Source organism: Talpa occidentalis, unplaced genomic scaffold (assembly GCF_014898055.3).
Source record: "Talpa occidentalis isolate TD23 unplaced genomic scaffold, MPIMG_talOcc4v2.1 talOcc4.16, whole genome shotgun sequence".
NCBI lineage: Eukaryota > Metazoa > Chordata > Mammalia > Eulipotyphla > Talpidae > Talpa > Talpa occidentalis.
Window position 1 is genome coordinate 43,368,288 of NW_023601653.1, and position 26,917 is coordinate 43,395,204.

At 39.7% G+C, this 26,917-nt stretch overlaps 1 protein-coding gene across 6 annotated transcripts in view; it reads right to left on the bottom strand.

Moving 5' to 3' along the window:
* The window catches only part of TMEM117 (transmembrane protein 117), a 460,174-nt gene that overhangs the window by 13,239 nt on the left and 420,018 nt on the right, over nt 1-26,917 (bottom strand). For all 6 annotated transcript variants that reach the window (XM_054696285.1, XM_054696284.1, XM_054696283.1 and 3 more), the window contains one exon: nt 3,111-3,240. In XM_054696285.1, coding sequence (XP_054552260.1) covers nt 3,111-3,240 — 130 coding nt within the window. The remainder of the gene's footprint in view (nt 1-3,110; nt 3,241-26,917) is intronic.

Below are 26,917 nucleotides of genomic sequence, written 5' to 3' on the forward strand. Positions count from 1 at the left end.
CCCCAGCAGTGATGCTATATTTGTTTATCAAGGAACACACTGAAGTCTCATGGCAAAAAGCAGCAGAACTTGGAGGATCTCATCAACTAAGCATTTACCTCACCCTTGGAAATTTGTGGGTTACTAACTATTGTTCATATTATGGTACAACACGTGGCAGCTTGTTTTGGTAGCTTTATCTAGGTTTTCCCAGAATCAGTTACGGTAGAAAGTCAGCTCAAAGGACCTTTTACAAATGCTACTCCAGGGCAGACTCACCAAAGTTTTAGACAATTAACAAAGTAAAGAGAGTAAAAGAACAAAAACAGGAGAGGAAAAAGTTCTGACTTTCTTCAGCATCCAAACCTGTTGCCCTTTTTCTAGAAATTCTTAGCATGATCTGGAGAGGCACATAAACATCTTGCCTTAGATTAGATTGAAATTTCTATGGTGGAATCCTATATCCCCAAAACCCATATGCACCTTATTTTTTTATTTTTGTGTACAAGAAGTGGGATGTAGGCCAGAGGTGTGGGGGTGAGAGGACTCACCAGAGACAGAATAGGGAGCAGAACAGGTGGATCTACTGAAATCCACTGCTGAGGGGAGGAGGGGGCGAGACAGGAGAGGTCTGCTGTGCCATATGTGGGTCAGCTCCCTGGCTGGGTATTGAACTCAGGCTGCAGAGGTGATAGTGCTGAGACTTAATCCCTAGGCCACCAGGGAGGCACAGCCCTATTTATTTTGAATCTAAACTCTCCAATCCTCAAAAGCCTGTTGGGCTGGTCCAAGCTCCCAATCAAAGCCTACTTCAAAAGCCCCATCCCTGGCCTTTGCCCAGACCTACTGGGTTGGTGCCATTAGGAATGGGCCCGAGCAATCTGTATGCCTGTGAAGTTCTCTGAATGATGCTGTAACCAGCATCCTTTGGGAAACACAGTCTCATTTACATTATAGATCTACTTTCCGGCAAACTCTATTAATATCCAACCTCTATTAGAAAGTTTAGCTAGTCTTCCTGCTGTAAAGGCTTTAGAAAATAATATTGCTTGTTGGTGGAACAAGCATTTTGGGTAAGACTGGAAGCTTCATCTCAAAATTAGGACACCAAAGGCTAAGAGAATCCTTTATGCACTCTCTTTCCAAGGCACCGAAGATAATTCTTCATTGTAATCTCGTACTGATATTTTTAAATAGGCTTTCCAAACTGTGTAAGCTTTGTGCATTACAAAACCTGAGCCAACCCGCCTGTAAATGACAGCCTATATGGCAACACCATGAAAAATAGCCCCAAATTAAAAATTTTAATAGCTTCATTTTTTTGAAAACACTGGGTTCTCCAAATCATTTATTTATTTTTTAATGTTTATTTTTTTTAAGTGGATGCCTTGCACTCAAGCAATTTATTTTTGACAGGGATTCTGATAGTCAGTTCAAGACAGTATAACTGCTGTGATGGCCTGGGCCAAGAGCTGATAGCAAGAACAGATGGTCCAGGCAAAAGCCCACCCTAAGGGATCTGATGACGCGCGCGCGTGTGTGTGTGATCGCTGTTTTAGAAGTCCGGGAGGGTAGCGTGATGCAGATTAAGTGGGGACTCAGAAACATACTATGTGACCTGAACTCAAATTGATTGATTTACCCTGTGAATTTAATAGATGGGCCTCATTCATTTTGAATAGGAAAGAAATTTGCTGCATCTTCCCTATTCATGAGCTCATTCTCCAATTTAGGAAGGTCGCCTCATGCTCACAGCAAAAAACAGCCGGCGAGTTGGGAAGCAAAGGTTTTAACAGGACTCAGATGTTCACGTTTTCTGTGTTCAGGTTATTTTTATTCCCTCAGCACAGACGGTAGTGTAAGCACAGATTTCTTCAGCATTTTTATTATAGCAGGTGTGGGCTCCTCGACCATTGTCCTTAAAACACACACACATTGCTGGCGGCATTTGAACAGCTTGGGTACTAATGCTTTCTTTTATTTGTGATCATTCAGCTGTCTGTATCTTGTTATAAAGAAAGAAAGCTATGAAATCTAAGTCTAGGAAGCCTTTTGCAGATGAGAGTGACTGAGATTTCCTGAACGAGTATTATAATAAATTGTACTGGAGCTGTTTCAAAAGCAGGACATACCTGAACATGAAATCATCTGGGCATCTGCAAGTGAATGACTTGAGGCAGATGTGAATTCTGGCACAGAAGTAGGTTCTAATCAAATGGAAAGTGGCTTGAACACCTAAAGGTACTTGATCTGACTTGAGTTCTAAATACCACTGTTTTTATTTTATTTTTGCATAAAAGAATTGGGGTGTAGGCCAGAGGTGCAGGGAGTGGGAGGATTCACCAGAGACAGAGTGGGGAACAGAAAAGGCAGACTGACTGAAATCCACTGCTGAGGGGAGCAGCGGGTGAGACAGGAGAGGTCTGCTCAGTCATGTGGGCAGCAGCTCCCTGGCCAGGGATCGAACTCAGGTCATAGCGGTGACAGTGCTGAGACTCAACCCCTAACACATCAGGGAGGCCCAAGATGCCATTGTTTTTATCTGAACAGTAAATGAAGAACAATAGCACAAAGAAGATTAATGCTGAAAGACTATGCCGATCTGCTTGTTGTAAGAGAAATTGACCCTACGAACAAAACTAAGATGGACTGGTGTGGGGAGAATGGTGGAGAGACGAGAGCTAAGTAACCATTCCAATGATGTGTCCTCATCCTCAGAAATTCTGGATGAGAATGTTAGGCCTGGCACCAGCAGTGCCTGCCCAGTGGGCACTGGACTTTAAGGGGGTGCTACCAGACTATCAGCAATGGAATGTGAGTGGACGGAACATGATCGAGGTGGCTGCGTTTGTAATTATTGTAAACACTTTTAATCATTTTCCCCATTCTTTTTCTTCCTATCTGCCTGCTGGAGCTTGATGTTGAATTGTTAAAACCACCTGTTGTCTAAGTTTCAGATGGCCTGGAGCCGCCCCCCCCACCCCCTCTGCCCCATGATGTGGAACCACCTTGCTCTGCTAAGTGAGTGAAGACTAAACTTCTGTTGATGCACACTGCTAACATTCCTATTCACTTTTTTATAGCACTCAACATTAACTAACAGGCAAGATGTGGTCAGAGACAGAACATACCTGTTATGTGAATACGATATTCTTCTTTGAAGATTTTCTTTAAGAAAGGGATCTTGAACTGCATGTGTGGAGTGTGGAGCCCGGGGAGATTAACATCGACATCCCCCATGAAATGTGGGAATTCCCAGTCCTGTCGGAGAACATCAACAGAAAGGCTTATTTGTTATTTGTTTCATTCCTTAACAGCAAAACAAGAAAAATGGAATTTTCATAAGCACTTATTTCCAAATCATTTAAATGCAGCCAGCTGCTGGAGGTATCTGTTTCATCGGGTGATGGTTATTGTATGTATGCTAGGTAGTGGTATGCATTCAAAAGGCACAACTTACATCCTCAGATTTTCTCTTAAAGGTGGCAATAAGACACCAAAACAGAACTGATTTGCGTCTGCACAGGTTGATCACTTTCATGTTGAAGAACTGTTCTTCATTTTTTACAGGAAGGAGGTGATCCATATTTTAAAAGTATGAGGTCATTTCATATGTTGTTTTACTACTTTTGAAAAACATGAGCCCTATAATAGCATGTCTTGTACAAGTAGACAAAGAAGATCTGATTGACGTACCCAGTCCCTATTGAGGGACTTGTATGAATCATCTCTGCTCATCACTACATGGAAAGTAAAAATATCAAAGACTCTTGTTGCACTTTCTTGCAATTGTATCAATTTGGACTAAGCAATGGAAGGCCTGGTATGCTACCTGACTCTTAAATGGTGAATTAACTCCCAGTTGTCATCAGTCATTTCTTTGTTGTCAAGGTAAATCAGGTGGGGAGACCCTTGCTCTCATAAGGAAGGGAAACTGATGTAAATGGATTTTTTCAGGGTCTCATTTGTTCTTAGTTTTTGGGTAGAGGCACCAAATGAAACTTTGTAACAAGCGTGTGAAGAACGAATACAGCAATCATGACTAGATAGGTATTGAGGTGAAGTCATAGGTATTGATGCGCATATTTTTACTTTTAATAACAAAATAATCACCAAATTATGAGTCCTATATTTAGTTGATATTTTCAAAAGAATTTAAATATGAAAAAGTATGAACAATTAAAGATTTCAATCTAGGGGCCTCCCTGCTGGCCTAGGGGTTGAGTCTCAGTGCTGTCACCACTAAGGCCTGAGTTTGATCCCTAGCCAGAAAGCAGACCTACATGACACAGCAAACCTCTCCTGTCTTCTTGCCCTTTGCTCCCCTTAGCAAAGGATTTCAGTAGATCCACCTATTCTGCTCCCCACTCTGTCTCTGGGGAATACTCTCACCCCCACCATTCCCATACTTCTGGCCTATACTCCAGTTCTATGAAAAAAAATTTTTTTCAATGCATTTTTCTCAATAATAAAATGTTAAAATTCTCCAAGGCTTTTCTCTGTGTAAGCTAATACAAGTGTGCTAATGACAGAGGACTTAGCATTTTAAGAACTTCTGTTTCCATTCCATGCCTCTCATTGCTGAGAATTCTGGTTAAAGGATAACAGAACTCAGAGGAAAGGAAAGTGGTAACCAGGGAAGATTCCAATGTCTACTAATAGTTTGATCTATGGGTTGCTTTAAACTTCTAATGATAAATAAATAAACAAAAAGAAAAGCAAAGGGACACATCATTTCTTTCTATTGGTGTGTAGGAAAATATCTTTTTTGGCCTCATCTTTCCTTGTTTTTCAGACAGCTGCAAATTGATAGGCATTTTTAGGAAATCCAGAGCATTTGAACTGAGCATATCTGGGATATTTTGCTCTACAATATTAGTAGAAAGTAAGTTGTGAATTAATGTATTGTATGTGCGAGTTATTGTATTTTATTAAAGTACATTTGCCCCATTTTTTTCACCAATAAATCTTGTTCTTTCAGTGTTACTTGGGAGACTCTTAAAAGATAACTGAAATTGAATTTGGTCTTTTGCTGAAATATAACTGATACCACCTATGAAAAATTATGTGTCACAAATAGAGAGACTGATAACCAGAGTATCTTTCACTTGTTCTAGATAAACAGCATAAGACATTATCAATAGAGTTCTTCTTTTTTATTAAATGGTTTAAGGAGGAGACTACTTCTTGCTAGTAATTATGCACGTACTTATGTAATTATGTACGTACTTATGTACATAATTATGTATGTAATTATGTACGTACTTACGTAATTATGTCTGTACTTATTTAGCTTTTCAGTCCGTGAAAATAAAGTTTTCTACTAGGTATGATTGGTTTCAGTTTAAAAGGAATCTTAGAGATTTCTTATAGACTGTGACTAATATTTCCTTCACTAAAAAATAGTTTCTCAATTATTTCCCACCAGCAGTTGGAGACAGAAAGATGAATTAAGGAAATGGAGAAGAAAAGAGGAGAAAGTATTGCTCTTTATCTGAAAGATGGCCTTTGTTTGCAATTTCCCCTTACCCTGCTCTTTTTTTTTTTAAAGAAAGGATTAGGGCAGGGAGTTTGGGGGAAAGTTTGAGAGAAGTAAAAGAGATTATTAAAAAGAAAGGATACATAAATACTGCTAGATTCACCCCCTGCACATTATTTTTATAATTTAAACATCAACCAGTAGGGAGCATGGCTGGAATGCCAGCCCAGGTTCTAGAGAGCAGTCAAAAGTCCCCAAAGCCAAAAAGGCCAAAGGCTATGGCTTAAACTATAGCTGTAGGGATATAGCAATGCAATACCTATAAAATATGTCAAGAACAGTGCCCAATAAGAGGGCAGGTCTGTGGTGGCACAGGTGGTTGAGTGCCACACTGTGAGGCTGTTTGCAGCCTCTGCAGCATGGGTTCGATCCTGGCCAGCCAGCGAGAATCCCACATGGTGAGGCAGACCTCTCCTGTCTCACCTGCTGCTCCCCTCAGCAGTGTGTTTCACCAGTCTACCTGTTCTGATCCCCACTCTGTCTCTGGTGAATCCTCTAAACTGCCCATATATCTGGCCTGTACGCCAGCTCTTACATAAATAAAATAAATCTTTAAAAAAAAAAAGAGGACAGGTCTGTGGTTCTCATCTACTTGAACAATTGCAAGATGCCCCAGGTTCCAGGAAAAACCACCATGGGGTTTATTTTACAAACAGCAGAAACAAAGAGCTTACTGTAGCCACAAGTGGTCACTGTCTCATCCCAGATCCACCAGATGTCCAAGAAGAATGCCAATCACCTGTCAACAGAGTTGGACAGCACTGGCCAGTAGTGATGGTCACTACTGGTCCCCCAGAGGTGGTGTTGGAGACACCAGGTGTTAACAGCTCTTTGTGAGTTGTTGGAAAATACCAACAACAAACAGCTCTTTGAGACACTAGGTCTGTGGTCTTTGGTGCTCCTTCTAGGTGATGGAGAGACAGGACCAGAGGTCTTGTGTGTGACAGAGATCTTCGGCTTCTCTTCCTTCCTTAGAGGTCAGCTGCTGGCTGCTTCTTTTCTTCTTTTGAGGTCAGTTGCTGGCCCTTCCTCTTTCTTCTGAGGCCAGGTATTTGTAGGTACCCCATCTGCAAGTCTGATTGGACTGTTTTTTCAATCCTATGGCTGATTGGATCATTTAGCACTGATCAGCTCATAGCTTGCACCTGATTGGTCCATTCTATGATCCCAGATGTATGTATAAAAAGGAGATTGCCAGGCTCTGAGGAGCCATAGCCAGAGTCAGCCTGTGGTGGAGCAGGAGAATGACAGAACAATTTCAGACTGGATCATTGTTTGCATGGAGTTGGCACAGAGTTCTTCCACTGTCTTTGTGTGTTTTCTCCAATTTCCTCTCATCCCAACATGTGCACATTAGGTACACCCGCATGTCTGAATTATCCTTGTGTATGTGTTGGTATGAAAGAGAGACACAGACACACACACACACACACACACACACACAAACAAAGATAAGCGAAAGCCAGCTCAACAATGGAATAGAGGGAAGGGCATCTTGTCTGGACCTGACTCCTGTTTGGAGACTGAGATGCTGGGATAAGTTCTGGTCACCAGAGACTCTGAACTGGAATATTTCCAACTGAACGTTGGAAAATAAATGGATATAAAATTACTGCTTAATAGTAGAAATGTTTTGAGCTGTTATTCAAAGTCCAATTATGTTTTATGACCATATACCCTAGGGACTAAACTCTTATGTCCATCAAGCAGCCTATGGTTTCATTATACATTATTTCACAGTCATAGTTTCCAAAATCTATTGATATAGTTGTACTTCCATTCCTATTCTGCCTAGTTCTCCCTACTCATCACTGAATCAGTGTAAATTCTGGTCTTACTTGGGCCTCTCTGGTGGCCTAGGGGTTAAGTCTCACCATGGCCTGAGTTCAATGCCCGGCCAGGTAGCTGACCCACATGGCGCAGCAGACCTCTCCTGTCTCACCCAGTGCTCCCCTCAGCAGTGTATTTCAGTCAATCTGCATGTTCTGTTCCCCACTCTGTCTCTGGTGAATCCTCTCATGCCCCACACCTCTGGCCTACATCCCAGTTTCTTGTATGCATACATAAATAAAAATTAATCCTAAAAAAAAGAAATCTGGCTTTATTTCACCTAGTGTGAAATAGTAATAATAATAATTGCTACCATTTGCAGCATGTTTGGGGCTCATTTTAGTGACAAATGGGTATCTGGCACTGATGATCACCCAGGTATTTATCTAAAGGAGAGTTAGAAAAAGGCAGGAGGATGGTTTTCTGAATCTCTCTAGGCTCCAGTCTCTTCCTCTATAAACTTGGGTTAAATATATCTACCTCACCGACTTCCTGTGAGGATGAGATAGTGCATGTACAGCAATTAGCACATTACTGGAGAGAGAGGGGACACAAGGAAATGGCCAATAAGCATGGTTGACTTCCCAGCATAATTCCAAGGTCAGGTTTACCCTGAGAGTGAAGCAGAGGAAGCTGGTAAGTCTGTTCTTCTGAGCATCACTAGGAAGGCTGTTTTGAGGTTCAGGTGAGAAGGAAAAGGCTTCTTCTCCTTTATACACAGCACTGGGCTTCTGAGGGCACTGGCTGGGGCTCTGGTCAGAGCAGAGCTCTCTCAGAGGGCAGCGGGAGCAGGGCTGCAAGGAGGGGTGACTCTCTCAGCGAGGCATGTGAGGTGGCCTTGTGAGGAGACGAAAGAACAGGAACAAATTGCTTTTTGTGCAGTTTGGGTCACATTGGGGTGACATTTAGAAATAACTGTGGGACACTTTAACTGTGGTGATGAAGACACTATTATGCAGGGAGGAGCTGGTAAGTGGGCAGTGTGAGTAACTAAAACCAAAAAATCCATGGATATTTGGGTGATAAATTATTAAGCACTTGCAGAGTTCCAGCATAATCCTAGGTGACTTATTTTCATTTGCACTTACCTATGAAATCACCCTGAAATCATGCTGTTATTGCCAGATGAGAAAATTTGCTTCAAAGAGGTTAAGTCATTAGAAAATGACATGCTGCCACATGGCAGAGTCCAGCCCAAAGAACTCCATACTTGCCGTGAGGCCATACTGTCTTTTATTGTGAACAGAGATGGTGTTTTCTGCTTTTTTACAGAACTGAAGTCATTTTTCCCTCTATGTTCTGAGAATCACTCACGGCAGTCATCACCTGCTCAGTAAGGATTTTATTTTTTTTAATTTATATATTTTAAATTTTTACTTAGAAGAACTGGGGTGTAGGCCAGAGGTGTGTGTACAGGGGACAGGATTCCCCAGAGACAGAGTGGGGAGCAAACCAGGCGGATCCACTGAAATCCACTGCTGAGGGGAGCAGCAGGTGAGACAGGAGCGGTCTGCTGTACCATGTGGGTCAGCTCCCTGGCCAGGGGATCAAACTCAGGCTGCAGGGTGAGAGCACTGAGATTAGGTGACTAGGGAGGACCTCAGTGAGGATTTTAAACTATTGTCTCCTGCTTTGGAGGACTCTGATCTTTTATCTGATCCTAATTTAAGCAAGAACAAATGTTAACCCTATCTCCACTAAGCAACTGTCCAAAGAGTGGCTAACTTCTACTTAGACTGAAATGTATGGAGACTTGACTGATGTTAACTACTGAGATTCTGTTGGCCACATAACTGCGATGTATAGCCAGTTTCATACCAATATGTAATTATTATGAGAATCATGACTTTCCTTCTGTGTAAATATAAAACATATATTTTGAACACAATATAAAAATTTTGAATTTAGAAAATGACAAGACAAGCTATGATAAGCTACTAAGACCAGGGTAGAGAGAGGCTAATCCTGTGATTGCATAGTATGAAATATTCATTTATTTAAATATTCAAGAAATTTTGAAAGTCTTTGAATGCTTCCTTACTACTCTCTGTTATTAAATTTAACAATGGCTGCTGAGGTCCGTGACATCTGTGGTTCAGTGATGCGAGAATTGTGTACATATTATAGTACACCTACTATTCCAGTTCTCATCAGGTCAAGCCAATGAACATACTTTCAACTTGGTATCTAGCTTCATACATGAGAAACAATTAAGTTTCCTCCTGATGGGCAATTCCAATATCAAAATAAATGAGTAATGCCATCACACATATCTAAATTTATTTCTTACATACTATGGTTTACTTCTGCCTATAGCAGCAAAAACCATACTTGGACATTGACGTCCAAATCACATTTGGACATGTATTCTGAGCTCATGCCTCCAAATGTGAGTCTGTCAAAATGTCCCTGTTGAGATTCAATGCTATTCCAATAAAAATTTCAATGACATTCTTCAAAGAAATAGAACAATTATTGATGAAATTCATATGGAATTAACAAAAACCCCAAATTCCAAAGCTTTCCTAAAAAAAGAGAAGGGAATAGAGGCATCACACTCCCAGACTTCAAACTTTACTACAAAGACATAATCATCAAAACTGCATGGTATTAGAACAAGAACAAGTACAAGAACAGACACACAGACCAATGGAATGGAATAGAAAATCCAGAAATAAACCCAGAGATTTATGGTCAACTATCTTAGACAAAGGAGCAAAGACTATGCATTGGAGCAAAGAAAGTTTGTTCAATGAATGGTGCTGGGAAAACTGGGTCACTACATGCAAAAGAATGAAGCTTGACTACTACCTCACACCATGCACAAAAACCAACTCAAAATGGATTAAAGTACTAGACATAAGACCTGAAACCATAAAATACATAGAAGGAAATATAGGTGAAACACTACATGTAGTGTAGTGTACATGCACATCAAAGACATCTTTATAGACATATCACCCAAAGCAGTGATATTGAAGGCAAAGATAAACAGCTGGGATTACATCAAATTAAAGAGCTTCTGCACAGCAAAAGAGACAATAACAAAAACAAAGAGAAACCCCACTGACTGGGAGAACATTTTTGCACACAACACTAATGATAAAGGACTGATCGCAAAAATAGAAAGAGCTGATGAGACTCAACAAAAACAAAGAAAATAATCCAGTCAAAAAATGGGCAGAAGAGCTAAAAAGAAACTTCTCTGAAGAGGAAATGCAAATGGCCAACAGGCATCTGAAAAAATGCTCAACATCACTTGTAATCAGGGAAATGCAAATCAAAACTACCATGAGATACCATCTTACACCAGTGAGAATGGCACATATTAAAAAATCTAGCAACAACAAATGTTGGCGAGGGTGTGGAGAAAAAGGAACTCTTCTGCACTGTTGGTGGGAGTGTAAACTGGTCCAACCACTATGGAGAGCTGTTTGGAGATTTCTTGACCTACTAAACATAGAGCTTCCATATGATCCAGCATTTCCACTCCTAGGTATTTACCCAAATGACACAGAAACATTAATTCCAAAGGGCACCTGCACGCCTATGTTTATAGCAGCACTATTTACAATAGCTAAGCTTTGGAAACAACCCAAATGCCCCAAAATAGATGACTGGATCAAGAAGATGTGGTACATATACACCATGGAATATTACTCAGCAATCAAAAAGATAAACACATGCAGTTTGCAGCAACATGAATAGAGCTAGAAGGGGTCATGCTCAGCAAAATAAGTCAGAAAGAAAAATAAAAATACCAGATGGTCTCAATAGTAGCAGGAATTTAGAAAACCTAAATAAGAGACTAGGAAAAAGACTAATCAATGCAAAGTAATAATCAAAATCAAGAAGCAACTATAAACCAGAGACACACTATGGGGGGGGGGATTGGGGAGGGGCGGGGAGAGGAAGAACTAGAGTCAAAATAATGGCAGGGGGTGCAACTGTATAGAGAATATAACCAAAATGAAAATGCATACATTGTACAAAGATGAAAAACGATGTAAGTATTATATAAAATAAAATATTAAAAAAAAATGTCCCTGTTGGGTCTGCCCGGTGGCGCAGTGGTTGAGCACTGGGCTGGGAAGCTGCCCGCAGCCTCTGCAGCACTGGTTCGATCACCGGCTGCCGGCAAGGGTCCCACATGGCGCGCAGACCTCTCCTGCCTCACCCGCTGTTACCCTCAGCAGTGTACTATGTCAGTCTGTCTGTTCTGTTCCCCATTCTGGCTCTGGTGAATTCTCTCACCCTCCCATGGTTCTGATGTATCAGTGCTTGTATAAAATAAATAAATAAATCTTTAAAAAAAGTCCCTGTTATTCATGAACCCAATTGTGCAGAATTTCTGGGACAATGTTAAGGCAAGATGGTCTTAGGTTACCCTGGATTCATCATTTCCCTGTGTTTTCTCATTGAGATGCCTGCCTCAGGGTCAAGGGAAAGAACTTGAGACTATGCAGAGGAACTCAGGCTTGAAGTCAACACTTTTTGAATTCCCCAACTGGCATTCAATTTCCCAAATCAAACGGAGAGTTCTCATTTCGATTTAGAGAAGCATTAGAGGATAAAAAAAGGAATAACACTTCTCACGCTACCCTGTAAAACTGAAGTTATAGTCTCAGAACATAAGTTGTGTTTTTTGGGTGAAAGATTGGTTACCTGGTTGTTGAAGAAATTAAGAAATAGATCAGATTAGATTTTACCAGAAAATATTGATACTCATTTAGAATAGGACTTACACACACCATATACAAAAATTAACTCAGAATGGATCAAAATTTGAATGAAAGATCTGAAACCATAAAACACATAGAAGAAAGGTAAAATAACAAGATATTGGGTTTAAAATAACAAGATAATATCTTTGGGGACTCAATTCAAACATCAAAGAATACAAAAGCAAAAATAAACAAATCGAATTACTTCAAACTGAAAGGTTTCTGCACAAAGAAACTGCCATTAAAGTGAAAAGGCAACCTATGCGATGGAAGGGAATATTTGCACATCATGCATCTGACAAGGGGCTAAGGTCTAAGGTCTATAAACAATTCATACAACACTATAAAAAGAAGACAATAGATTCTCATATGTTAGGAAAAAAATGCCAACCTTTTGCAATGTAATTATTTGCATATTTTCTCTTTCTGCCATTAGATTATTAAGCTTTCAGTGACTACAAAAGTACAGATATATTTCTTTCTCTTTGTTAATCTCTATCCCTCCTCCTGTTTCAGAATTGAATTTAGATCCACCAACATCAGAACATCTTTCTACCCAAAATGCCCCCAGCTTGTAAAATATTCTCACTTGTTCTAAGCTTTGCAGTGTCCTAGCAACAGGATTTTAGATGACAGTGAGCAGTGGTGGCTTGAAGGATTATATTCATGCTTTGGGTGATACTATTGTATCTCAAGTGCCCGATTTATTTCAGCAACCCTATGCTTCTAATTAGCAAAGTTGGCTGAATAAAACCATTGGAAACCTTGACATATAGTAGATTTTGTTTATTTGTATGGTTATTGCCTGTCTCACTCCACTGGAATGTAAGTTCCAAGGAGCTTACAGAATTTTTCCCCGTTTTGTTCATTGCTACATTCCCCATATATGAAACAGTGCTCAGCATACATTAAGAACTCAAATATTTGTTGAACTGATAAATGGGGCTCTTGGAAAGTAAAGATATATGACAATCATAGCAAGTACAATACCACAAATACTAGTGTTTGTAAATAATATTACACATCAGCCTGAAAATTATTATGCTGAAAAGAAATGGTGGTTTTAATTGTTTCCTATAAACTAGATGTACTAAAATCATGCAGTCATTTCCCAGAAAGCACAGAGGAAAGGAGACAGTAGAAAATCAGAGGAAGGAAGTGGCGGTCAAATGTAGATATTTTGAGATGAGGCGGTTAATGTTTGTTGAGTTAGTACAAATGTTTGCTGGGATGACTCAAGCCACTCTTTCAGATACCACATAAATGTAAGGAAGCTGAAGAGACACACCCAAATGAATCAGAGAAAAGAAAATGTAAATGAACATGTGATTAAAGAAAAATGGAGAGGTACTCGGGAGCAACATGGCGGCGAGGAGACGCTGCGAGTAAGATCTCCCATTAAAAAAAGTGAATAGGGAGGAAAAGCGGCAGGTCCCAGTGAGAACTGGGACACGGAAGATAAACGGGTGACGCCAGCAAACTGCCCGAAGAAGAAAGTTGCCATAAAAGAGGACCAGAAGGGAGGGAAGCGCAGAACCCTGCTCCCCTCCCCCGCCCACAGAGGCGGCACTCTCCCACCGGCAGAGAGGAGGAAACAACAAACCAAAACGGCCAACAAGAACAAACGACGCAGCAAGCGGGACTGTGCGTGGAAAGGAACTATTGCAGCCACCACACCCCGTGAACGGGAGCTGAGGCGAACCCTGCAGGATCCGCCGCGGCGGTGAGCGAACGGCTCCTGGCGCCATTAGAGAAGAACAAAGACCCCGGGAGACGCGCACACAGCCCGGGCTGCCGGTAAGCTGGCGCGGAAACGCGGCGCGCTCGGGGAGCTTGAAAAGCAAGTGCAGACCGGAATCGCGGCTGCCCAGGTCCCCGCGCCTGCGACCTAGGCTTGGGAGACGACCTAGGCTTGCGGGGAGGCGCGGAGGTCCTCACTGAGGTGAAGGTCCCTCCCTGAGTGAGCAGGAACCAGGCACCCGGGCACGGGAGCTGTGCAAAAGGCGCCATTCCCGCGCCACTGAACTGGGCTACAGCCCGCGTCCTGGACCTGAGGGCTTTGGAACTGAGACCCGGGGCACGAAATTAGGGGCGTGGGTTCCCCACAACAGTGGGGCACAAGGCAGACACAGCACCCCAAAGCCGTTGAGGTGTACCCTACCATCCCTGCTTTGCTTCCTGTCCCACGGCCTGGAAAATCAGCTCCCCAAGGGCTCTAGGAGAGATCTTTGGCGCCACCTAGCGACTTGTAGACAGCACAGGCTCCTGAAGGAACTAGTGGCCAGCTGGGGAGTTAGCCCACACCCGGCCCCTTCCGAACAAGTAGTCTGAGCCCACAGGGAGAGCGAGCACCCACAGCCAGGGCAGACCAGGCACGCAGAAGAGTGTGCCTGACACCGGACGCGCAGGGAGTGTGTCCCACATCACCATTTTAGAACAGGGACATTTCTTCAGTAAAGACTACCTGCAGAAGGCTTCCTCAGGAGCCAGAGGTGAGCGGGGGAAGTTCGCCCACGCCAGACCCCCTCTGGCCTGCAGTCCAAGCCCAGAGGGGGAGCAGGAACCCACCGCCGGGGCAGACCAGGCGCACAGGGGAGTGTGTCCCCACATCGACATTTTAGGACAGGGACCTTTCTCCAATAAAGACTGCTTGAAACTGACAGATGACTCCAGGAGGAACCAGAGGGGAGAAGAGAAGCCCACCCAAGATGCCGGCCAGTCCCAACAACACAGTGTCCCAACGCATACGGCAAATTAGAAAACAGACAGTAGGGAGGAGAAGAACCACACGCAACCTAGCAACTCTCCAGAGAAAAAGCACACCACAAAAAGAAAACCAGCCCCCAGATGGCAACGACAGTAACTTGGAAGAACTTCTGAGCCTTCCAGAAAGAGAATTTAAAATTGCCGTGATTAAAAAACTGACAGAAGTCATAAAGGAAAACAATGATAAGGGAAAAATAATCAACGATCAGAAGAATGAAATTGAGTCCCTAAAGAGGGAAGTAAAAGAAATGCAGGAGATCAAAGAATTAGTGGAAGAACTAAAGAATTCTGGAAAAGCAATGAAAGCAGAATTGATGAAATGGAAGAACGAATAAGTGCTCTTGAAGACACAGAAATAAAAAGAACCAAAACAGAAAAGGAAAGAGAAGTACGAAGGAAAAAGAATGAAGAAAGACTTCGGGAACTATCTGACTCCATGAGGAAAGGAAATATAAGAGTTATATAGAATACCAGAAGGAGAGGAGAGAGAAGTAGGAACAGAGAAAATATTCAAAGAGATAATTGAAGAGAACTTCCCAAATGTGAAGAAGGAGCTGAAAATTGATATACAAGAAGCAAGAAGAACACCAAACTTCCACGACGAAAGAAAAAATACAGCAAGACACATAATAGTAAAGCTCCCAAGAATCCAGGACAAGGAAAAAATAATGAAGCTGGCAAGAGGGAAGAAACAGATAACATTCAAAGGAAAGCCAATCAGGCTGACATCAGACTTCTCTGAAGAAACACTACGGGCAAGGAGAGAGTGGAGGGACATAGTCAACAGACTCCAAGAAAACAGATGCCAACCAAGAATACTCTATCCCGCAAAGCTCTCCTTCCTCTTTGAAGAAAGAATATGGACCTTCCCAGACAAACAGAAACTCCGGAATTTCATTGCAACTAAACCCCCACTCCAAAAAATACTACAAGGAGTCCTAAAGCCAGAACCTCAGAGGGACGAATAACAATGAAAGAAGGCCAAAAAAAAAAAAAGTTATTAAAAGAATAAATAAATAAAATCAAAGGAAAGACAAACACAATGGCAAATACAGATGTTAACATATCAATATTAACTCTAAATGTAAATGGACTAAACTCTTCAATAAAAAGACACAGAGTTGCAGCCTGGATTAAGAAACAAAACCCAACCTTTTGCTGTCTCCAGGAAACACATTTAGCTACAAAAGATAAAAATAGGCTCAAATTCAAAGGATGGAAAACAATCCTACAAGCAAATGGGCCAAAAAAGAAAGCAGGAACAGCTATACTTATATCAGATAAAACAGATTTCAAACTCAAAAAGATAAAAAGAGACCCCAATGGTCACTACATTATGATCAAGGGGACAATACTTCAAGAAGAAATAACACTCATTAACATATACTCACCAAACGAAGGAGCACCAAAATATATCAGACAACTGTTGTCTTCTCTGAAAACAGACATCAGAGAAAACACATACGTAGTGGGAGACTTCAACACACCACTATCAACAATGGATAGATCAACAAGACAAAAAATAAGTAAAGAAACCAAAGCTCTAAATAAGGACCTAGAGCAATTGGGCTTAACAGACATCTATAGAACACTAAACCCAAAAAAAACGGAGTACACATTTTTCTCAAGCGCACACGGATCATTCTCCAGGATCGATCACATACTGGGGCACAAGACAAACATCAACAGATACACCAAGATTGAAATAATACCAACCATCTTTTCTGACCATGAAGGCATCAAACTAGAACTAAACCATAAAAAGAAGGCAAGGAAATTTCCTACCTCATGGAGATTAAAAACCACACTACTGGAAGACCACTGGACTAATGAGGAGATCAAAGAAGAAATTAAAAATTTTTTGAATTGAACGACAAGGAGGACACCAATATCCTAAATGTATGGGATGCAGCAAAAGCAGTAATAAGAGGAAAATATATAGCAATAGAAGCTCACATCAAGAAACAAGAAAGAACTCAAAGAAACAACCTAATCTCGAAGCTCAAAGATCTAGAAAAAGAACAACAAAAAAACCCAAAACCAGTAGAAGAAAAGAATAAAAAAACCAAAGCAGAAATAAATGAAATTGAAACTAAAAAACAATCCAAAAGATCAATGAAACCAAGAGCTGGTTCTTTGAAAAATCAATAAAATAGACAAACCCTAGCCAGGCTCACAAAGGAAAAAAGGGAGAAAGCACAAATAAACAGGATCATCAATGAAAGAGGAGAAATCACAACGGACACAGCAGAAATCAAAAGAATAATCAGTAACTACTATGAACAGTTATATGGAAATAAGTTTAATAATCTAGAGGAGATGGACAAATTCCTACAACTCTACAATCACCCAAAGCTAGATAAAGAAGAAATAGAACACCTAAACAGACCAATTACAATTAGCGAAATTGAAATGGTAATCAAAAACCTCCCCAAAAACAAAAGCCCAGGACCTGATGGATTTACAAATGAATTCTACCAAACATTCAGAGACGAATTAGTGCCTATCCTTCACAAACTCTTCCAAAAAATTGAGAAGGAAGGGACAATACCAAACACGTTCTATGAAGCCAACATTACACTAATACCAAAACCGAACAAGGACAACACTAAAAAGGAAAACTACAGGCCAATCTCCCTAATGAACACTGATGCAAAAATCCTCAATAAAATTTTAGCCATCAGAATCCAACAATGTATCCATAAGATAATTCACCATGACCAAGTAGGATTCATTCCAGGGGCACAAGGATGGTTTAACATCCGAAAATCAATCAACGTTATCCAACACATCAACAAAAAGAAATATAAAAACCATATGATAATATCAATAGATGCTGAGAAAGCTTTCGACAAAGTGCAACACCCATTCATGATAAAATCCCTTGAAATTCTTGGGATACAAGGAACATACCTCAACATCATAAAGGCCATCTATGACAAGCCAACAGCCAGCATCATTCTCAATGGTGAAAAGCTGAAAGCAATTCCATTAAGATCTGGAACAAGACAAGGATGTCCACTCTCACCACTGCTTTTCAATATAATACTGGAAGTCCTAGCCAGGGCAATAAGACAAGAGAAAGACATCCAAGGAATCCAAATAGGAAAAGAAGAAGTCAAACTATCACTATTTGCAGACGATATGATATTATACATAGAGAACCCCAAAAACTCCACAGAAAAGCTAATTCAACTCATCAATCAGTTCAGTAAAGTGGCAGGATACAAAATCAACATGCAAAAGTCAGTAGCCTTCCTATACACAAACAATAAATCTGAAGAAGAAGAAATCAAAAAAACCATCCCTTTTGTTATTGAAACAAAAAAAATCAAATATTTGGGAATAAATCTAACAAAAGAAATAAAGGACCTATACAAAGAAAACTATAAAACACTGTTAAAAGAAATAGAAGAAGACACAAAGAAATGGAGAGACATCCCCTGCTCGTGGATTGGAAGAATAAACATTATTAAAATGGCCATCCTACCAAAAGCAATATACAGATTCAATGCTATTCCAATCAAAATTTCAATGTCATTCTTCAAAGAAATAGAACAATTATTGATGAAATTCATATGGAATCACAAAAAACCCCGAATAGCCAAAGCTCTCCTGAAAAAAAAAGAAGGGAATGGAGGCATTACACTCCCAGACTTCAAACTATACTACAAAGCCATAATCATCAAAACTGCATGGTATTGGAACAAGAACAGACATACAGACCAATGGAATCGAATAGAAAATCCAGAAATAAATCCACAGATTTATGGTCAACTAATCTTTGACAAAGGAGCAAAGACTATGCATTGGAGCAAAGAAAGTTTGTTCAATAAATGGTGCTGGGAAAACTGGGTCGCTACATGCAAAAGAATGAAGCTTGACCACTACCTCACACCATACACAAAAATCAACTCAAAATGGATTAAAGAACTAGACATAAGACCTGAAACCATAAAATATATAGAAGGAAATATAGGTGAAACACTACGTGATCTGCACATCAAAGACATCTTTACAGACACATCACCCAAAGCAGTGATAGTGAAGGCAAAGATAAACAGCTGGGACTACATCAAATTAAAGAGCTTCTGCACAGCAAAAGAGACAATAACAAAAACAAAGAGAAACCCCACCAACTGGGAGAACATTTTTGCACCCAACACTAATGATAAAGGACTGATCACAAAAATCTGCAAAGAGCTGATGAGACTCAGCAACAACAAAGAAAATAATCCAGTCAAAAAATGGGCAGAAGAGCTAAAAAGAAACTTCTCTGAAGAGGAAATGCAAATGGCCAACAGGCATATGAAAAATGTTCAACATCACTTGCCATCAGGGAAATGCAAATCAAAACTACCATGAGATACCATCTTACACCAGTGAGAATGGCACATATTAAAAAAACTAGCAACAACAAATGCTGGCGAGGGTGTGGAGAAAAAGGAACTCTTCTGCACTGTTGGTGGGAGTGCAAACTGGTCCAACCACTGTGGAGAGCTGTGTGGAGATTTCTGGACCTACTAAACATAGAGCTTCCATATGATCCAGCAATTCCACTCCTAGGTATTTACCCAAAGGACACAGAAACATCAACTCCAAAGAACACCTGTACCCCTATGTTTATAGCAGCACTGTTTACAATAGCTAAGCTCTGGAAACAACCCAAATGCCCAAAAATAGATGACTGGATCAAGAAGATGTGGTACATATATACCATGGAATATTACTCAGCATTCAAAAAAGATAAACACATGCAATTTGCAGCAACATGGATGGCGCTGGAAGGGATCATGCTCAGCGAAATAAGCCAAAAAGAAAAAGAAAAATACCGGATGGTCTCACTCATAGCAGGAATCTAGAAAACTTAAATAAGGGACCAGGAAAATGAATAACTATAAGAAAGTGAAAATCAAAATCAACAAAAAACTATGAACCAGAGACACTTTTAGGGGGGCGGGGGCGGGAGAGGAGGGATTGGGGTCAGAATGGGGGGGCTGCAATTGTATGGGGAATATAACAATAAAATTTATAAAAAAAAAAAAAAAAAAGAAAAATGGAGGGCCCATTTTCCACAGTGGATGACAGCAATGAGGTTGTCCAGGCAAGAGGACATGCAGTGAGTGTGACGGGCACACACAAGAGAAATACCTGGAGGTTACTTCTTAGATGGCCTTCCACAAATATTATTTTCTCATATGTTGTTCTTTCATTTTCTCTTATATTCACCATTTTTTCTCCACCCAAGGGCAAAAGAATTCTACAACCTCTCAAAGTTTTCTCTCAAGAGGCAAATATGCTTTATAAAAGATTAAAGAACATTTGGGAAAAAATTCTTAGCTTTCTGATTGAATTAGGTTTTTGTCAACAAGTATTAGAGATGACAGGTCCCATTTATCACTAAAATAAATCCAAGTTAAACTGTCCCCGTATGTAAAAGGCTGAAATAACTTGACTCTTTGATGAGTTTTTGTGTATTCGAAGATACCAGTGACCTCTCAAAATGGCAGTTGCCCAAACATTCCAATTATCCCAATGTTTATTTTGTAGTGTTGCTTCACATATTTTCTTTTTTATTGGTCTTTCTTATAGGCAAAGGCCAACATGAACTTTCTTGGCCAATTCTGAAGCCAACCTATATCAATATGCTCTGAGTAATGGTTTAGTAACTATGGGAAAAACAACGTGTTAAGTCAGAGTAGATTTGAAAACTTAAGTGTAGTTTGCTACTTTTAAGAGACTTTATCATTATCCCCAACAAAATGGCAGTATTTTTTTAAAACAAGTTTTATTATAGCAAGACATCTTGAAAGCATCACTCCTTTATGCACTAAGGTGGAAGAGCGTCTGGTAAAATGCAACGTGCTTCATTTACAGATGTCCCATTATGGCAGACTGATGTGATGAAGGACAAAATAAAAGTCAGGTTTGTAAGTGTTTACAGCTAATAGAAAGGGCTCATGGGGCATCAAAGAATAATCAGAAATCAATTCTTCTCCTTGACTAGGACAATACAGTTCACCAATATGCAAGGGAAGTGGGCTTGGCATTTTAGAGACTCTTATAAGGGGGAAGGGAAGAGACAGTTGGCTATAACAAGTTGCTGATAATTAAGTCTAGTGCAAAATATAAAGAAACACATTGTTAGCTCATAACCAGTCCTTTTGGATAAAGTTTTCTTCCATTATCAAACAATTTGACCTACTTACTACTTCTTAAGAAAAATGAATATTAGCTTTAATATGTTGAAATATTCTTGAGTTAAATGAGAACTCCCAGGAATGTTTCTTTGTATAAGAAGAAAAGAGTGAAATTTGGTGGAAGGAAGTTATTAGAAAAAATACTTTCATGTAATTTTTCAGAGATTGGCTTCAGTTCAATAGGACACAGTCCTTGTTTATTCTGGGCTTTATTGTATTTGCACATTTGGTGAAAAATGTCATTGTTTCAGTATCTGTTCTATCACTGTGTATGCTGCAGTAGTCATACTCAATTGTCTGAATGACTAATTTCTCTTTTGGGCTATAGAGGAAAATTAATTGCATACTGTCAAAGAATAGATATTGTTGTCCTTGGTAAGCTTTTATTTAATATTGAGGTCATTTTTCTCTGTGAAAAAATAATAACAGTGAAGATCAGTTGGTAAAGGTGATTCAATATAAAAATATTCACTTCACAAACAATAGAGAATTTAAGTTGATCTGAATATCAGATGCATGGTTGAGGTTTTTTACAATAAGTTCATTTTTGTGATGATAGTGTTTTTCAGAAATGTCTCAGGAAGCATATATTCTTGCTGGGAGACAGATCAGCAATCAGCAAATATCACTATAATATGATGTCAAGTAGTGATAAGTACTGCAAAGGAAATGAAGCAGGGAAGAGACTGGGGCATAGTGAGTTAGGCGTGGATGCTAGTTTAGTTAGTTAAAAGGAAATTCTTTGAGTGTAACCACTGAATGAAGTGCTGGTTGGTAGGGAAAAGCAAGCCCTGGAAATCTCTAAAGAAGAAACATTTCTGCTAGAAGAACAGCAATTATAAAGGCCCCAAGAAGGAGATGATGAAGGTGTTGTGGGGGATATGAAAGTCAGGCTTTTGCACCACTGGCCTCTGGCTATTCCCTGTGACCTTGATAGTGTTAATTCAGGAGGTGCTTGAGATCATGGGCATGGGGCACCCATGCCTAATTTTGGACATCTGTAGCGTGGTGTGGCCATGTGTAAGTGTGCACACCTAAGCCTGGAGGCTGAGGTTATGACAGTGTCACGGAGGTGAAGAAGGTGAAAAACACAGAAGAAGATACAAATCGCCTGGATAGGGAATATGTTAGGCCAAAAGAAGACCAGGGGCTAAGTGCTATAGCATTCCAATGTGTATAAGTTGGAAGAGGGAAAGCAAGTAAGGGAAACTGAAAGAAATAACATACTTTATAAGAACAGGAAGAAGTACATCCTGGAAATCAGGTGAAAAAAAAAAAAGGGTTTCAGGAAGGAAGAAATGGTCAGTTACATTGAACAGAGCTGAAAGTTTGGGAGGAGGATTGAAAGTTGGGCTGATGTTCTGGATAAAACCTCTGAGCTCTAGAGGAAGCTGATAATTGTTGACAAAGAGCTGCAGGAATATGTTGAAGAAAAAATAGTGAGAAATAAAAGCAATAAATATGGAATTCTTATGAGGAGCTGGCTGTTGTTGGTCAGGGTAGAGACAATAACTGGAGAAAGACTTTATTAATTTCAATACATTTGTTAGAGTAAAATGAATTCAATTTTGATAGAAAGGCTTTTGAGACCTGAGATCCCTTTGTTATATTTTCAGTAGCTTCTACAATGGCTGATGTTAAAAGCTGGTGTGCAGCAGAATGGACACTGGGTGTTTACAGCTGGTCTGCCTTCAAACTGGGCATTGTCTTTCTGACTGGTCAGTGCCTCTAACCAGCTGTCAAATATTCTATCACTGTTTGGAAAGTCAAGTTTGCTGTTCTTCCCAACAAAACAAAATACCACTGGGTTAAGTTCATTGTGTTTTAACACAGCAAGCTTTCAGAAACAATAGGCTCGATCCTTGTTGCTCTTTCCCCAGTGGGGCTGCCTTCTCTTTTTCATCTTAGTAAAAACTTCAGACTCTAGAACAATTACAGAATCTCTGTCTTTGACCCCCATGCCACATCTATATCATGAAGAGAAAGCGAAACCTTTAAAGCAATGGATATGAACTGTCAGCCTTCCATGCCTTTCTTCAATGAGTTTCGGGTCAAAAGTGTTTATCCTCTGAGTTCTAGTGAAAATTCATCAACCCTCAAGTAAGAGAGCGAAGACAGGAGAACAAGATAGATAGAGGCAAAGTAGAGGAATGGAAAGAATAAAACACATTCTGTTGCTTAAGAAGTATACCTTCAGTGAGTTGAAAAATTTTTCTGTAACTATGGTTAGTCTAGAGGTCAATAGCCAAGAAAGAGCTAAAGTACACTGCTTTCCTTGTTGGGCACCAACAGGGTGATATACTATGGCCCTCATGGCCCATTCGTAAAACAGGCTTACAAGATGTAGTAGAGAGGCCATTTATGCCTGTCTTTATATTGTCACAATCTTTCCAGAAAGCTGGAGGTGGTTATGGGGGCTTGACTGACAGATCCCACACAGCACTGAGAGAATGAATGTGCAGTCCATGTCTTTTATAGAATTCCCTGCTAACATATTCAAGTTCCCCATAGGAAGACACCATACAGTCTTTTAATTAAGTCAATCATCATTCAATGCCTATTACATGAAAAGCATCTATTCTCAAAGACTACCAAACAGCATTAGCAAATAAAGAAATAAACTAAGCTCTTCCTTTCAAACTTAAGCTGATGAAGGTCAATGAGGTTGACCCCGTCCCATATTAATCTATAGGCTGCTGGTAGAGAAAAGATGAAAAGAAACTTCAGAACTTCAAAAGATCAGAAGAAACTTCTCTAACCTATATTTTACTACATCCCCATTTTGAATACCCTCTTAAGGAGAAAGAAAATCCTATTTGGGAGAGCAAATCTATTTTCATATCCCTTTCAGACTATGCAAACCATGTGTCATGAACTAGCTCTGTCAAGCATCTGGTCCACTGTCAACTACTTGTAATTATGCATAGTAAGTAAGCTTTTCCTAATTTAATAAGGGAGTCAACTCAAGTTCAGAAAGCAGTCAAAGTGCTCACCCAATGTTGCACATTTGGTGTCAAAAGGATTTATATCCAGGTCAGTCTGACTCCAAAGACATACTTGTTCAACATTATCAAGCTTTTAATGATTTCTTTTCATCAGACTCTAATGTCACTTTTATGGCCCCACCTAGAAGCCAACTATCATGCCATTATGTCTTTCTATTTGATACAAAATTGCATTTGTAATGAAAGTTTTTATTTTAGTGGTATCTTGCAGCTCATCTTGAAACAATATTTTCCCAGGATTAGTTTCTTACTTGCAACACATGAGGAGGGCTGCAAGTTTAATTTCAAAGGTAAGGAATGGCAATGGGTCAATGTTTATCCTGCAAGTCATTGACAAAACTAGCAAACTATGCAAGCTGAGATGTGCATTCAACTCTAGATGGTTTATGATGATCTGGGAATTTTTTACTGCCAATGCATAAACTTGGCTCTAAACTTAGAATATTTTCAGTAAAGAATACTGTCTCTGCAATTTCTGTGCACTTCAGGTTTCTCAGCTGAGGGTATCTGTCATCATGCTCAGCCACCCTGACACAGGCTCCCAAGTCATTGCCTGGGAAACAGGCTTGATTTCTGGATGATTTAGTGCCTACAAGTAATGGTTACAAAACCTTTCAACTTCCTAGAAAAACCCAACTTTTATGGTTTTTTTTAAACTTGTGTAATGGTATTATTGGTGCTCCTGACATTTTTGTGGCTGTGCATACCACTAAGTGATAAAATTTTATATTATGTAGGTGATGAAGCAGAGCAAAAACATCAGAGAATATAAGTATAATATATTTATCTGATATTACATTGCAATGTTACAATTTCATCCTGAGTCTTCATAATTCTGTATGTCAGTGGACCAAAAGGGAAACAGTGGAATTTGAAGATGATCACATTTTCAGAAAATAATTTCATGCTATATCAGAATAATCTCATAAAAGTTTTATTCACAAAAATTGGTAAGCTTGTGTTTCTAAAAATTGACTTTTAATGCACAGAAAAGCTATAGGAAAGCAATCATACAATCTAAACGTAAAACATAAAATTTTGCCTGCAAGCATTGGATTAGAGTTGGTGAGTCAAAGGTAACTGTGAACTTATTACATTTGGCAGTTGCCAAAGGCTTTGCTTTACAGTATCTGCAACATATATACATAAATCAATTAATATGTTATTTTCCTCTAAAACCCAGGTGCACTTGATTCATTACCTCATTAGAAAGGCAAAATCAACATTATCATGGAATTAATCAGGTGACAGACTATAATCAGAAATTCATTTTCTGTGAAAAAGTTTCCAAATTGTTTTACAAAGTTACCTGCCTACACTCACTTCAGAGATGCGACTTTCAATAACACATTTCCCTTTTAAATAGTACATTCCCTCTTTAACAGCCATAAATGCAGATTAAAAACCTCTGCAATTCAATATGTGTCATTTGCCCATTTTCTTTCAAGACAGAATCAGATGGTCTTAGCCAGAAACAGGGACTATGTAACAATACAAAGAATGTTGAGGTGGTTTCATGTAGGCATCTGCAAGTTGTGAAAAATTACTTGGAATAAGTGAAAGATGTTTTCATTTGTATTCCACAAACAATGAAAAAGAATATTACCATAATTAACATTTTAAATTTTTATTTAATTAATTTATTCAAATGCTATTTTTATTTAATCAATAATCATTTATATTTTATTTTTTATTTCAAGTCTATGACTTAGCATATTCTTTTTTAAATTTTTTTTTAAAGATTGATTTATTTATGCATTGGGGTGTAAGCCAGAGGTGCCAGGGGGTGAGAGGTTTCACCAGAGAAGAGTGGGGAACAGAACAATTAGAACTACTGAAATACACTGCTGACAGGAGAAGTGGGCAGACAGGAGAGGTCTGCTGTGCCATGTGGGTTGCTCCCTGGCCAGATGGGGATCGAACTCCTGCTGCAGTGGCTGGCTTTAGCTTGATAGCACTGTCTTTAACCCCTGTGCCACCAGGGAGGCCCGACTTAGCATATTCTTACTGACAATTCCAAACACGATTTGATCCAAATAAAGAGATGCTGTCTAAAGTTATTTAAATGAAGGGAAATAAATTCCCCTTTACTAAAATCATTGACTATCCTGCTCCAAGCCTCCAGGAAGGAACTGTAATCAATGAACTGTTGAACAACCACGGCCATTCAAGGAGCTAATGAAATAGGCTCTGCACCAGTCTACAATGGTGGAGTTGAGGTTTAGAGAAGGTACCTGCCTCACTCACTACATAAAGTCAATATGTAGAAGAGTAAAAGCTACATCTACGTCTGTTTAGTCCCATAGACTCCAACACTTCTTTATTCCACACTCATGTAGGAATTCCACATCATTTAGCTTATTGCAGCACTAAATGAACTTTTGTCTCTCTTGCTGAACCCTAAAAGAAGTTACTGAATTGTATAACAACATTTGTGCACAGTTCCTGTTTGTTTCCTTCCCCCACTCCCAACCATCTTTGATTTCCATGGTTACCATCTTCCACTGAATGATGGTTCCACCATCTTGCTTCCACCACCAATATTCTAAGCTAACACTTGTTTTTATACACTGTCTAATCATTACTATATTTGCTTTGTTTTTTCAAAAAAAATCTTTTGTCATTCTCTTAAGATTTGTACTCTTCAAATTGTTTGTGTTTGCCCCTTTTCTCAGCATTGGTGACACAGCAATAAACCTGGTAGACCTCGTTCTAGACACACAGAAAACCAGAATGATTTTAGAAAATGATTAGAAAAAAATAAACCTGGAGGATTAGTTGGCATAAGCTACTTTAGGGAGGGTTAGAAATGTCTATGGGGATAGAATTTCTTCTGTGAAAGGTGCCAAGTGCTACAATAGGTGCTACAGATGC